Source organism: Aspergillus chevalieri, chromosome 8, assembly GCF_016861735.1.
Source record: "Aspergillus chevalieri M1 DNA, chromosome 8, nearly complete sequence".
Classification (NCBI taxonomy): Eukaryota; Fungi; Ascomycota; class Eurotiomycetes; order Eurotiales; family Aspergillaceae; genus Aspergillus; species Aspergillus chevalieri.
The window spans coordinates 1,175,658-1,189,509 of NC_057369.1; the positions used below are offsets into that span (position 1 = coordinate 1,175,658).

Sequence of the window (13,852 nt, forward strand, 5' to 3'; positions counted from 1 at the left end):
ACAAAGGCCAGTGAAACCGCACCTCAGCATATTTCGCGCATTTGAGACTGAATGCCTGAGGGGCTGTTTAGTGGTGGTGGACACGAAGCCAGAAAGGCGGAGATGTTGCTTGTCCGCTCGGGAGCTAGCCCCCCCCCCCCCCCCGACGTCAACCTACTCAATTCAACAATGATTGCTTTATTGCTCCACGACTTGCGACCAGATGATATTAATTAATAAGATGCTCAGTCGGAACTGAGTCAGGAAATCGTATGATTTAAAATAGCAACCCCGCTATCTTGGGAGGGGTCCCGATGCGCACGATCTAGAACCCGCTACTATGGACCGGCATGTTCAAAGACAGGCATTATCGGGTGACGATGGTAATGACCCGAAGAAAAATCCGACCGGGTCTCATCCAAGTATAGTTTCTGTCAAATCCAAAAGCCGAGACCCCAGCGTGAGCTCTGAGGAGCAACGACCACCCCTACCACCGCGGCCAAATACATTAAACCTGCTAGACGAAAGACAAACGGCACAATCTAATCTACAGGCCAAGGCGACAACGGCAGTGTCTCTGACCGACATTGAATCACAGCAAATTCCTGACACTGCAAGAGAAAATGTCCCCAACCGCGGCCTGCCGGAGACATTGAGGGCCAGGACGAGTCTCAGCCAGATTGGAAGCTCCAAAGCAAGCGAGACCGGTGACTCCATGAGTATCAGGAGCTCTATCCCGAATACAGATATGGGTGAAGTGGAAAATGTTTTCAATGATTTCATCGCAACGGAGCCTGGGGCAGTACACCAGGACAGCACCGGTCTGCTCCTATTCCCGGAGTTCCGGGCTGATGATGTGGAGGACGATTTCGTGAGTGAGTTTGAGTCGGTTGGGGAAGTGGATGAACATAGAGAAAATGAAGGTTTGTGCTTCTCCCGAATTAAAGCTTGACTTATGCTGACTATGGCAGATTTAATCCTTGAGAAATGGAAGGCAAAGAAGAAACACTACCTAATTCTCTCTGCTGCCGGAAAACCTATCTGGACTAGGCATGGTGATGGGGGTTTGATATCCACTTACATTGGCGTCATCCAAACGATCATCTCATTCTACGAAGATGCAAAAGATCCTCTGAGTAGTTTCACGGCCGGTGACACGAAATTCCTGATTCTCACCAAGGGACCGTTGTATCTTGTCGCAATTAGCCAGCTCTTGGAAAGTGATAATCAACTCAGACTCCAGCTCGAGGCACTATACATGCAAATCCTATCGACGCTGACTCTTCCTTCCCTGACCCATCTATTCTCCGTCCGTCCATCTACCGACCTGAAACGACCTTTACAAGGAACCGATACTCTTCTATCAACATTAGCCGACAGCTTTACCAAAGGCTCGCCTACTACCCTTCTATCAGCACTGGAATGTCTAAAGATCCGCAAGGCACATAGGCAAACCATCAACAATGCACTTCTAAAGACTAAGGTCAATAGTCTTCTCTACGGCTTGGTCGTGGCAGGTGGTCGACTTGTCAGTGTTGTGCGTCCTAAGAAGCATTCATTACACCCTGGCGACCTACAACTTCTGTTCAATATGATCTTCGAAGCAGAAGGCGTCAAGGCTGGAGGAGGTGAAAGCTGGATTCCTGTCTGTTTGCCCGGGTTCAACAGTACTGGGTATCTGTACATGTATGTCAGTTTCCTCGACCTTCGTGATGAGACCAGCAACGCTCCGGATGAGGATACGACGAAGGAAGAATCTGTTGCCATTATTTTGATCAGCACAAATAAGGAGAGTTTTTTTGAGTTGCAGGAGATGCGGAATGCTCTTGTCGAGGTTAGTACATTCTGACTCCTTCAGCATACGGAACGAACTAACATACCACAATACAGCAACTCGAGAAAACAAAAAGCATCAAGATAATCAAGGCCGCAGTTGACAAAGGCCGCCCAAATATCACCGACATCATTCCCGGAACCGTCCTCCACCACTTCCTCTATAAATCCAAAGCAAACGTCCAATTCACCATGTCCTCCTTTGATCCCGATTTCTCCACGATCTCACGACGTCGAAGGTTCGCCCTCCCTGCCATACCCTGTTTATTGAGACACTCTAGCTAACAAACTACCCAGGCTAATGTCCACATACAACAACCTCCACGCGAGCATCCATGCTAAGCATACACAAGTCAAAGTTCACCACTGCGTTTCTCAGTCAGCGACCTCGTTCGCGTGGGTGACGCCAATGTTTGAGCTGTACTGCGTCGCAGGTCCGAATGCGAATAGAAATGCACTTGCGCAGAGCGCGAGCAAGATTGTTCAATGGGTACAGAAAGAAGAGGATAGGCTGTTCATTATAGGGGGTGCGGTAAGTATAGCCACCGAAGTAGGTGATTTTGAAGAATTATGGTTGACTATTCAATAGATATTCTAGAATAGATTTATTGGCGGTTACTATAGTCTTGATTTAATGATGTGCTTAACCACAACTTTATCCCATTACGGTTGGATATAGTGCTGGAACGATTTCATGAGTTACTGGTTTGCTGATATTCTCGCTGTTTCTATCTGATCTTGGTATGCGGATTGTAGCACATCCCCTAATCAAGTGAATCATCGCGCAAAGCAAAAAGCTGGCGCATGAGCTCATCCGACTTGCTCCGCAAAGCATCATGATACATAGTGTTTGTGATGAACCGCTTGCAATTCTTGATTTTTTGAGCCATGTTATCTGAGTGCTCAAGATGCACGTACATATCATCCACATAACTGGCCGCATAGACGGGGACTTCGTTGTTCGCCAGTTGATTGTAGTCGTAGAGCGCAGGCCAGTCGTCTGTGGAGGCAAGGATGTCGGCGACTTCTCTGAGCTGATTGAGTTCGGTGTATGATTCGAACATGTCTTTGTAGATCTATTGATAGACATGATATGAGTGGACTTGGTTTCTCACAGAGAAGGGTATTGTGTCTTACCATCTCGCCTGTGAAATAAATTTGATTTTTGTTCAGGTAAATCTGGAAGTATGGGATTTCGGCTCGCTGTCTGTCTGCTGTCCATTTTGAGGCTTGTCTAGTTGCTGTTAGTATAGAACCTCTGAAAGTCAGATGAGTGAGCTCTCACCCCTGGCAATAAATGGATTCATGGAGAACAGCATAGATGACATTGTTATCAAAGCCACCATATCCATCAATAGCATTGAGAGTCGGACGGGTCAAAAAGCCAAATATGTTCAGATCGTTCGAAGCACGCAGGATGAGATCTATTTGCTTTGTTTAGCAAAATACCTTGATCGCTCGTGATATTCTCACCATGAATGCTATCCAGACCACCTATTTTCCGTTAGAAAAGAGCATCGCACTATATAGATCACCGCACTTACCATGCATACCAAACATGATACCAAGCTGCTGAATTCGCGCAGGCGTGAGTGTTCCAGAAGACACGGAGACTTGGTTCTCCTGCAGGTATTGAACAATCTGCTTAACTCGGACAGCATCTTCCGGGTACTTCGCGTAGTAGGCTTTGTTCCTCTCTGTGACCTTTTCTTTGAGGAGTTAGCTATACAGCAAAAATTCCCCGCAGAATCTTTTTATACACACCGTAAGTGCGAGCGTAGACTGCTTCCGGACTGTTAACATTTGGAGGGACCCCGCCGCAAAGGAAAGCCTCAGTCAACCCATCTGGGCTAACACCACATGAGAATGGAAAGATTAGGAATAAATCGTCACCTTCAGTGTTGCGCTCAGAAAGGTTGGCACTTACAACATGGAAAGATAAGTCACTGCGCAGAACCCGCCAAAGCTCTGACCGATAACACTCCATTTGCGCTTGTCCTCAGGATAGTCTGCCATCAGACACCGGCGGATAGCTTCACAATCACGAACTATGTTGTCTGCTCGAAATTTCTTCAAGTATTCAGCCTGCCTAATTGCGTTTCCCTGTCGAGCCAGCGTGTCCGCGGTAACGGTTGAACTGAGTCCAGTGCCGCGCTGGTCCAAGAGCAGGACCTAAATCGAGATTAGAAATTAATACTAATTCAATTTAAAATCTAGCTTTCAGAGAAGGTGCAGATCTCCTACCTGGTAGCCTTTATCGACAACGGGTCCAATCCAAGCGTAGTCCTGCGGGGGACGACATCCCATTCCCGGACCACCTTGAAGATACACCATCCACGGCAATTGTTTGTCGCCATTCTTTTCAGGCTCGGTTGGATTGCTCAACCGACGGGCACTGCGCGCAAAGAGCCTTAGAGTGCCCTCGGTTGGCTTGCTGTAGTCGAGCGGAACATCGAAGAACAGCTCTGCCACGCGAAGCTTTCCTGCAGCGGGGTGTTAATATTACCTGTAGCTGTGTAAAAGATATCAGAAAATCATACCCGGGACATTGTGGAAATTTCGTTCGACTAATTTTGCAGCCATGTTCATGGATCTTCGAGTGCGAGTGTTTATGTTTTGTTGTTGGTGAGGTTCCTCCAGGTGTAGTGACGCCAAGAAGGACCTTGTTATGTCTACGTCGGGACGAATTAATGGAACTTGAGAAGATCGATATATAGTAATATTCGGAAGTGCAGACTGAAGAGAGGAATAACTGCTGTAATCATCAGGGATGAAATAAAAAGAATCACTGGAACGTGGAGCACGGAGTGCAACACAGTGGGGATATAACCGAGTGCTATGCATTCCTTTATGGTTTGCCAGCTTCTATATCACTATAAGCACCTATTTCAAAGGACATGTATAATAAGTTCTATTAAATTTATATACATTGAGCTCTTATCTGACGCCAAAATGGTTGTGTGTGTGTGTATGGTTATGTTGAGGCGTGACCGATTCCTTCGGGATTCTGGTCTTTCTTTCCCACTTCTCGTTTTTATGAAAAAGCATCTATTTGACATCCAAAACTCATAATCCAAAGCAAAATGGTCGAAAAGTATGGATATACTGCACAAGGAGGGGAAAGTCTCGAAATCCTCATACAGAACGCTGCACTGAGCCGTCAAAAGTCAGGGGTCCTGCCTAATGAACATGATCTGGAGCATGCTAGATCCTCTTTGCCACGTACTCTATCCTCTGATGGTGTAGGATACGACAAAACCATCGAGCATATCATAGAAGACCTCGTCCCAGCATTCAACAATAGCAGCCTCTCCTCCAATTACTACGGCTTCGTGACTGGCGGGGTTACCCCAGCAGCCTTGTTTGCCGACAATATCGTATCTATGTTCGACCAAAATGTACAAGTACACCTCAAGGAACACTCGATTGCCACGGACATCGAGTACTATGCATTGGGATTGTTGGTTGACCTGCTACGCTTGGACCGGCAATCGTGGCATAATGGAACATTTACGACCGGTGCGACGGCGAGTAACATCCTGGGTTTGGGATGTGGACGCGAATTTGCTTTACGAACAGCCGGGGAGAGAAAAGGGGCTTCGGTTACGAGTATTGGAGAATATGGGCTGTTTGAAGTGATGCAGGCAGCTGGTCTCTCCGGGGTGCAGGTCCTTTCCACTCTACCTCATTCGTCACTTGCCAAAGCTGCGGCAGTACTGGGAATCGGACGTGTTAATGTCAAAAATGTGCCTCTGGAGGACAATACTTTGCGATTCGATATGAGACAGCTCGAGACCGAGCTGACAAGGCCTGGTAAAGTCAGTATCGTCTCCGTGTCTTGCGGCGAAGTCAATACTGGACGGTTTGCGACGAATGGCATTGAAGACATGCAGCAGCTGCGCAGACTCTGCGATACGTACGGAGCCTGGTTGCATGTGGATGGGGCCTTTGGTATCCAATGCCGAATCCTCGATGATAGCGTTGAGTTTGCTTCGCTCAAGGCCGGATGTGAGGGAATCGAACTCGCGGACTCTATTGCCGGGGACGGTCACAAAATGCTCAATGTACCCTATGATTGTGGCTTTTTCCTTTGCCGTCATGGAAAGGAGGCCGCGAATGTATTCCAGAATGCGAATGCGGCCTATCTTGCGTTTGGTGCTACGCAGGATATCCAGTCTCCTCTGAATATCGGGATCGAGAACTCCAGAAGATTCCGGGCGTTGCCGGTCTATGCATCCCTTCTATCACTTGGGCGCACCGGCTATCAGGACATGCTGCAGAGGCAAATTCGTCTGGCCAGGAGAGTAGCGGGATGGTTGTTTGACCATGCCGAGTATACCGTATTTCCGGAGACAAGCAGTAAGGACGAACTGCTGAAACATACGTATATGGTTGTGTTGTTTTGCGCTAAACGAGACCATCTGAACCGTGAGCTCAGCGCTAAAATTAATGCGACCTTGAAGCTTTTTGTGTCTGGGACTGCTTGGCAAGGAAAGCCGGCTTGTCGGATTGCTATTGCAACCTACATGGTCGATGAGGAGAGGGACTTCGGTCTCGTAACCGACGTTCTGGACAAGATCGGTGCAGAAACCAAGACTTGATCTCCATACATGTACATTTCATAACGTGTATACCAAGTTTTATGTAGAGCAGCATGCAAACAATGGAAATCTGATTGGATATATACATAAAAAATCCACATTGAATGAGTTTTGTCTTACCTGCGACGTCCAGCACCACCCATGTTATCAACTCTGTCAGCCATACTGACCACTTCCCCGATACCAGCCGCTTCCTGCTCATCCTCCAGTGCCATAACCTCTTCTCTACTATCCCACCATTTTTCCTCTGCCATATTGAAAGCATCCTTCCGGAGCTCCTTCACGTTCTTCTCAATTTCTATGCCCTTTTCGTTGATGGTGTCAATCAAGATCTTCTGCCACTCCTCAGACGTCCGGGTGAAGAATTCTCGCAAGCTTTCAAATGGTCGTGGAAGGGGTCTGCTATCGTTCGCAGATGGCTCTGATTCTTCCACCTCGAGCTGTTCCATTTCACGTGTGACGGAGGGCATTGTCACCTCGGTAAGTGCAGGAGAAGCAGCGTCAAGCGAAAGCGACATCGAATCCTCTTCTTCCACATCCACTTCCTCCTCTTCGTCGTCATCGTCCATATCTTGGTCGCTGTCCTCTTCTTCCTCGTTGAGGAGGTTCCAGTTCTCGGGTTCGTTGTAGAAGATTTCTTTGACGCCATCCAGTTTGACCAGATCAATGGAGTACATGTCGTTGAAAGTAAATTCCTTATCTCCCTTTTCAAACATTCCGCTGAAGATAAAGAGAGTATCATCCTGGACTGCTAATTGGGCGTTGAACCGTCTGTGAGGCATCTCGAAACGGACGACGGCTTGCTTCTCAGGCTTCTCGGGCTCTTCTTCCTCCGCTGACTTAGGGGTATGTAATTGGGGCTCGTCATCATCGTCGTCACGAATGCCACCTTTAGCTTCCAAAGCCTTGAGGTTTTGCAAAAGTTCCTCCTCATCCGCCTTGCTTCGGTTCTTGGCCTTCATCTGGTTCGCGGCCTGCTTCTTTCCTGGCGCCCTTGGACGACGCAGGGTAAGCTGGAAGAAACGGTTCCGATCCGTGTTCCAAGCGAACAGCGAGTCGAAGAATTCGCTGTCAATTCCTTCCTCACTCATCTCGACATCATGGACACCACCGAACATAATACCACGTCCCTTGTGGTAAGCCATGGTAGATCCTGCTCGCGGCGGGTTAGGCGAGTTGGCAGGCTTCTTCCTGCGTTCCCAGCGCACCGTGGGTGGGGTGCTCGCTGAGGCATCCGATTCTGGAGGCGTAATCCGAAGGAACCATGTATCTTGATGCACCATTGGTTTCATGGTCATGCGCTGTGGACCATTCTTGATCTGCTTGCCTCCTGCAGCAGCCTTCACACGAGAATAACCGCCATACAGCACTGCACCGGATTCATGAGGTAAGAATGAGAAAGATGAACGAGGATCAGGCTTCTGAGTCGGTTGAAGATTGAACCAAGTGAATCTCGCACAGTCATATATCCACAGATCCTGAAGATACTTGGTCTGTTGCGAAGTATCCTGGAAACCGCCAAAAAGGATAATGTAGTTCTACACAACATTAGTATGCATTCTACACTCCAGTGGGGAAAAGAGACTCTAAACTTACCTTGTAATAGGTCATTCTGTGACCACTTCTTGCTGGAGGACCCTTTCCCTTGGTCTCGAGTCGAGTCCATTCTCTGGTTGTCGTATCAAGGTACCAGAAGTCATTGTAATGATAGAATGTGCCTTGCTTTGGTGAAGAAAACTCCCCTCCAAACAGGTATACACCACCAGTATTCCCTCCCCTGCACCAAGCATGACCACTCCGAGGGAGCGGGCTATTCGGACTCGTAACCTCTCTCCATTCACCCCGATCAATCAAATAGATAAAAAGATTGTTGAAGAACGTCGCAATCGTTCCATCAAAATACTCTCCACCATACACCAACAGTTCGTTCCGGTTAGACGGCGATGCGAGCACCGTCGCAGAGGACCGAGGCGTAGGTGGCCCGGAGACCACTTCTGTGACTTTCAGGAACTTAGCCTGCTCTTCCGCGTACTGCGCCAGAATTGCATCGAGATCGGCCTCTTCTGCATCACTGTCTGCATCGCCGCGGCCTTTGGTCTTGCCCTTCTTCTCCTTTTTGTCGGCCTTTTTGTTTTGCTTGGCCGCTACTCGTTCCTTGTGTTCGGCGGACTTCTTTTTGTCTTTTTTACCCATGGTGATAAATCAGTTGGTCTGTTGTAGTTTTCTGGAATTGTGGGGTTAAGATTCTATAGAAAAATTTTTACAAAATATCGCCAATTACGCCGATAGCACAACAGCAGAACACCAACTTTATGAATTGTGATATCACCAAAATATCTCAAAGATTATACTATACAAAACCAAAATATCGAGTCCATATATGATCTCGAAGTTAAAATAACTGCTAAGAGCACACAAATTTTTCGTTGCCTCAGGCAAAAAGGGGCCGCCTTACCGCCCACGTGACGACGCGTCGAAACGCGTTCCGCCTTTTGGATTTGGTATCGAAAAGCGACAGACGTCAAAAGAGTCCGGCACGTTCGCGGAGTATTGATCGAGAGCGCTGCAGAATGAAGAAAACAGAAACACGCCTCTATGACTAAAAGCAATTTAGCGACTCATCTCAGATGGCTTGTGAAGCAAGGCCCGTCGCTCTACCCCTCTTTGACACCCTCCGCGCACGAGACCTGGGACGATACATGCACTCGGAACCCTGCTCCAGCAGAACCGATTTCAACTCTAGATCAGACAGGCACCGGTTCGGGTTTTGGCAGAGACAGCGATTTAGAGAGGATACCGGGGACGATTGTGGAGGATACGGGGAGCAATGACGCGGATGCCGATACGAATATGGCACGATTGCAATTTGCTCCACAGTCTGCGAATAAACCTCGATTGTTGAGCTCTTCTAAGAAGCCCTTCGAAAGAACTCCTAGGAAGTCGCTTGAATATATCCCCGAGAAATCGCCTACCGAACATCGGAGTATGCAACCCCAGAAAGGTGCGACTAAGCTAGGACAAGTGAGTGGAATGGGACTAGGAAAGCTAACGGCCATTGCGAACAGATAATGAATATGATCTGCCTCCTTCGTCGCGAAACCTCTTCAAAAAATCTACGACGACCCCCATCAGGCCCGAACGGACATCTGGTTTCGATTCGCCGGCACTCGATATCGATGCCATTGACCTTACGGGCGAAAATGAGCTGCCCGTAGCTCCATCATCCGGCACGTCAAAGGAATTTGGCGAACCGCGTCGATTATGGACAGCGGACGCTGCGTCTCGCAAAGAACTTGAAGAGAAGCGAGGGAAGAAAAGGAAAAGCGATGAATACAAATCCGACCTTTTGTCGCCGAGAAGACACGCTCCAAAAGTCCGCTCGCCATTGGTTTCGAGTAAATCAGCGACTTCCAAACACCCGGCACCATACGCTTCTCCCACGGCACACCGCCATACTCCCTCTTCACAAACCAAGCAACGCGCTCGTACGGTAGTCCGTGATTCTGACGACGATGGTGACGATGACCTATTTGACGATTGGATGCAAGAAGACGATCCAATCTTGGAGAACGACGATGGGCTGTATCCAGTTCTTCCCAAAGAAGATCACTCGGATAACCACGAGGATGGTAGGACATGGGAATCACCGATACAGACGTCTGCACCAACATTTACAAAGGACAACTCCCCGACCCCGATTATTAGATCTCCCGTTAAGAGGCCATCGCCAAAGAAACAAGCAAGCCCTCAATCAAAGCCTACATATTCCTCTCCGCTTCCGACCAGCTCCCAGGCCCCGCAAGATGAGGACATCGTGAGATTCTTAGAGCTCTCAGTTGATTTTCTAAACAACGCAATCACGGAACTCAAGAACTCGCTTACAAAGAATGCAGAAATTGTATATCAACAGGCAATGGAGGGCATACCAGCACTTGAACTCATCACTGTCAACAAAACCCTTAAAGGCCGGATAGAGGCCATTGAACAATTGAAACAGAAAAAAATCTCTCTCACAGCTTGCCAGACGAGGAAAGACAACTTGAAGAAATCCCTCATTCGGGCTATATCTGAAGGTGACGACCCTTCGACAATGCCTGAACTTACGGAAAGCCGGGCTGTGTCTGCAGAACTTGGGCTAATCGAGGAAACAATGCGTGATCTTCTTTCACGAGCCGAAATCCTCGATATGTCTCCGAATTCTTTGGCCTCGACAACAACAAAGCCTAGCAGCAACCGGCTTACTCGTGATACGGGGAATAGTTCCATGGGTTCTAACCGCGCGGGAAGCCCTCTGTTTGTCTCTCCCGCGCAACCAACCTCAATCAACAATGTGCCTCAAGCAAGATTCTCAGTTCCAATTTCTAGAAACACGACGGACAACGACGTATCTACAGCATTTGATTATGACGAGCCGATGGGTGAGGCGGAGGATTGTTTCACGCGCACAATGGGGTCTCCTTCGTTTCCTGCTTTTGAAGCGGATGAATTTGACTTGGACGCTAACGACGAAGATATGTTGGAGGTTGCCGGGCAGTTTGAGGGCAATCGATCTCCAGCAATTGACGATCATGCATCTCACGGCCGCAAGGTTTTTGGGGAAACATCTGGAAATGCTACCCGCGCCCCTTCACCTGACAAGTCACCGGTCCAAACCGCTCTATGGAATCAACATTCATGGTCAATGGATGTGAAGAATGTGCTGAAGGACCGATTTCACTTGCGGGGTTTTCGGATGAACCAACTCGAGGCCATCGACGCTACTCTGAGCGGGAAGGACACATTTGTTCTGATGCCGACGGGCGGAGGAAAGTCGTTGTGCTATCAATTGCCCTCCGTTGTAACCAGCGGCACTACTAGAGGAGTCACGATCGTGATATCCCCATTGCTGAGTTTGATGCAGGACCAAGTTGACCAGTTACAAAGGCTCAAGATCAAAGCCATATTGTTGAACAAGGATACCAAGAAGGAAGAAAGAACACAGGTCCTGAGCACTCTTGCCCGCGCCGGAGCGGATGAGCATATCCAGCTGCTCTATATAACGCCGGAAATGATGAACAAAAACCAGGTTCTCAATCGGATCCTGGAGAGTCTTCACAGCAGGCAAAGACTTGCGCGGATCGTCATTGATGAAGCTCATTGCGTTAGCCAATGGGGACATGATTTCCGACCTGATTATAAAGAGCTAGGGCAGATTCGCAATCAGCTGCCGGGGGTCCCGATGATGGCTTTGACCGCTACTGCAACGGAAAATGTTAAGGTGGACGTCATTCATAATCTCAAAATGGAGGGATGTCGAGTATTTACGCAAAGTTTCAACCGCCCTAATCTGACCTACGAAGTGCGTCCAAAGCCAAAAGGGGCTGAGCTTCTGAACAGCATTGAAAGCATTATCAAGACTTCTTATCGGAACCAGTCCGGTATAGTCTACTGTCTCTCACGGAAGGTCTGTGAGAAAGTGGCGGAAGCTCTCCAGGAGAGAGGAATCAGGGCTGCTTTCTATCATGCGGGCATCGAGACAGCCAAGAAAGCGGAAGTGCAGCAGCGTTGGCAGTCCGGACGTTACAATGTCATAGTCGCAACCATTGCTTTCGGAATGGGGATTGACAAGCCAGACGTTCGATTTGTGATCCACCATAGTATCCCAAAGAGCCTTGAGGGATATTACCAAGAAACCGGACGTGCTGGGCGGGATGGTAAGCGTTCTGGTTGCTACCTTTACTATTCCTACAAAGATACGTCGATGATAAACCGCATGATCGACAGCAGTGATGGTGATTGGGCACAGAAAGAGCGGCAGCGCCAGATGTTACGGAACGTTGTCCAGTATAGCGAGAACAAAAGTGATTGCAGACGAGTGCAGATCCTCGCCTATTTTAACGAATACTTTCGTCGCGAGCATTGCAATAAGTCCTGTGATAATTGCAAGTCTGATTCGGTTTTCGAGACGCGTGACTTTTCCGAATACGCTTCTTCCGCTATTAAACTTGTGCGTCATTTCCAAGAAACTCTGAATGAGAACGTGACCCTACAGTACTGCGTGAACATCTTTCGGGGTAGCGTGAAACGACCCAGGTCTCCCGAGCACCGACAGATTCCGTGGAATGGAGCCGGCTCAGCTCTGGAGCTAGCGGAGGCAGAGAGGCTTTTCCAACGACTGCTCAGCGAAGGGGCGTTCAGAGAACACAATGTGGTCAACGCTAGCAGTTTCGCAACCCAATATCTCAAAGTGGGCCGGCGCGCTGCTGAATTCGAGAGTGGCCGTCGCGATTTGAAGCTCCAAGTACGGCTCTCGCCCAGTAAAGCAGCGCGATCAGCCGCTGGTACCCGTCCAGGAGGTGGAAACGATGATCATCCAATGTCCACGAACGTGTCTTCACCTGTCCAGTCAGCGAGCCACCGTCGTCTAGCCAAATTCCGGCACCGCGCATCTGAAGACGAGGATTCCGGCAGCGAGGACAGTGATGGGTTTGAGAGGATACGGATTGCTGGCAAACCACGGCAAGAAAAGAAGCAGAGCTTGGGTCCACCGATAACTGATGATGGCGATTTCTCTCGTCTTGAACAACTTCACCAGGCCGTTGCAGAGGATTTCATGTATTTCGCTAAGCAAACTTGTCAGCAGGTGAGTTGCCCAACATTATTACTGATATTCATGGCAAGACATACTGACCCGTGACAGATAATGATGGAAAAAGGCCTTCGGAATCAACCTTTCACGGACGGTATTTTGCGTAAAATAGCCATACGGCTGCCCAAAGGTAGAATACCACCCTTGTCCTCTCTTGTTAAGCGCCTTAAATGAGATTGCTAATAATAAACAGATCTATCTGAACTTGCTGCCATTCCTGGAATCGACACTGACAAGGTTGCGCGATACGGGAACAAGATATTGGAGTATGCGAAAAACACACGGCGCCGGCTCGTGGAACTCAAAAAAGACGGCGAGGATGCCGATGGTGTTGTCGCAGACCCGAACCATACCAATGTCATCAATCTTGACAGTGACAACGAGTTTGGTGGCGATGATATTTTCGAAGACCAAACATCGAGCGTTTTCGACTTGGACGAAAGTAATACCGTCTCTAGTCGGTTTTTCTCCGAGCAACCACCACTAGCGCCTGATTCGTCAGACGAATACCACGATGCTGTTTCTGAACAAAGCGGCCCTAAATCCCGAAAGCGCCAGTCTGGCAAACGCACACGCCGGAAAACACCTTCCGGCTCGGGGTTCAAAGCGAAAGGCTCAAGATCCAAAGCATCAAAGTCCGGCGATAGCCTGAGTAATCGCCCTTCCTCATCTCGGAAACCTACGAAAGCAAAATCATCTAATTCAGCGCCCCGAATTCCCATAATGCCTACATGAATTGTTTTCAATCGTCTTTTGGTTGTTCATTACATGATGATATCCCCTTCAGTGATTTATGTGGCGTTCTGCGTGT

At 48.6% G+C, this 13,852-nt stretch overlaps 5 protein-coding genes across 5 annotated transcripts; 3 read left to right on the forward strand and 2 right to left on the reverse strand.

Moving 5' to 3' along the window:
- Positions 1 to 319: 319 nt before the first annotated feature.
- On the forward strand, positions 320 to 2,410 carry MON1 (guanine nucleotide exchange factor MON1; the record flags this gene model as incomplete). Its single annotated transcript, XM_043283766.1, has 5 exons — positions 320 to 902; positions 951 to 1,813; positions 1,870 to 2,051; positions 2,110 to 2,344; positions 2,402 to 2,410. The coding sequence occupies 5 exons, from the start codon at positions 320 to 322 to the stop codon at positions 2,408 to 2,410; spliced, it is 1,872 nt and encodes a 623-aa protein (XP_043141012.1).
- A 166-nt stretch (positions 2,411 to 2,576) lies between these two features.
- ACHE_80400A (proline iminopeptidase) lies at positions 2,577 to 4,401 on the reverse strand (the record flags this gene model as incomplete). The annotated part of the gene is made up of 9 exons (XM_043283767.1): positions 2,577 to 2,888; positions 2,950 to 3,046; positions 3,098 to 3,236; positions 3,286 to 3,306; positions 3,357 to 3,521; positions 3,577 to 3,662; positions 3,740 to 3,984; positions 4,057 to 4,295; positions 4,353 to 4,401. The coding sequence occupies 9 exons, from the start codon at positions 4,399 to 4,401 to the stop codon at positions 2,577 to 2,579; spliced, it is 1,353 nt and encodes a 450-aa protein (XP_043141013.1).
- A 494-nt stretch (positions 4,402 to 4,895) lies between these two features.
- ACHE_80401S (pyridoxal phosphate-dependent decarboxylase family protein) lies at positions 4,896 to 6,413 on the forward strand (the record flags this gene model as incomplete). The annotated part of the gene is made up of 1 exon (XM_043283768.1): positions 4,896 to 6,413. One exon carries the CDS (start codon positions 4,896 to 4,898, stop codon positions 6,411 to 6,413), a length of 1,518 nt encoding a protein of 505 aa, XP_043141014.1.
- Positions 6,414 to 6,529: 116 nt separating this feature from the next.
- ACHE_80402A (putative Kelch repeats protein) lies at positions 6,530 to 8,606 on the reverse strand (the record flags this gene model as incomplete). Its single annotated transcript, XM_043283769.1, has 2 exons — positions 6,530 to 7,951; positions 8,010 to 8,606. The coding sequence occupies 2 exons, from the start codon at positions 8,604 to 8,606 to the stop codon at positions 6,530 to 6,532; spliced, it is 2,019 nt and encodes a 672-aa protein (XP_043141015.1).
- Positions 8,607 to 10,827: 2,221 nt separating this feature from the next.
- Positions 10,828 to 13,776, forward strand: SGS1 (RecQ family helicase MusN; the record flags this gene model as incomplete). The annotated part of the gene is made up of 3 exons (XM_043283770.1): positions 10,828 to 13,035; positions 13,093 to 13,171; positions 13,235 to 13,776. The coding sequence occupies 3 exons, from the start codon at positions 10,828 to 10,830 to the stop codon at positions 13,774 to 13,776; spliced, it is 2,829 nt and encodes a 942-aa protein (XP_043141016.1).
- Between the last annotated feature and the right edge of the window lie 76 nt (positions 13,777 to 13,852).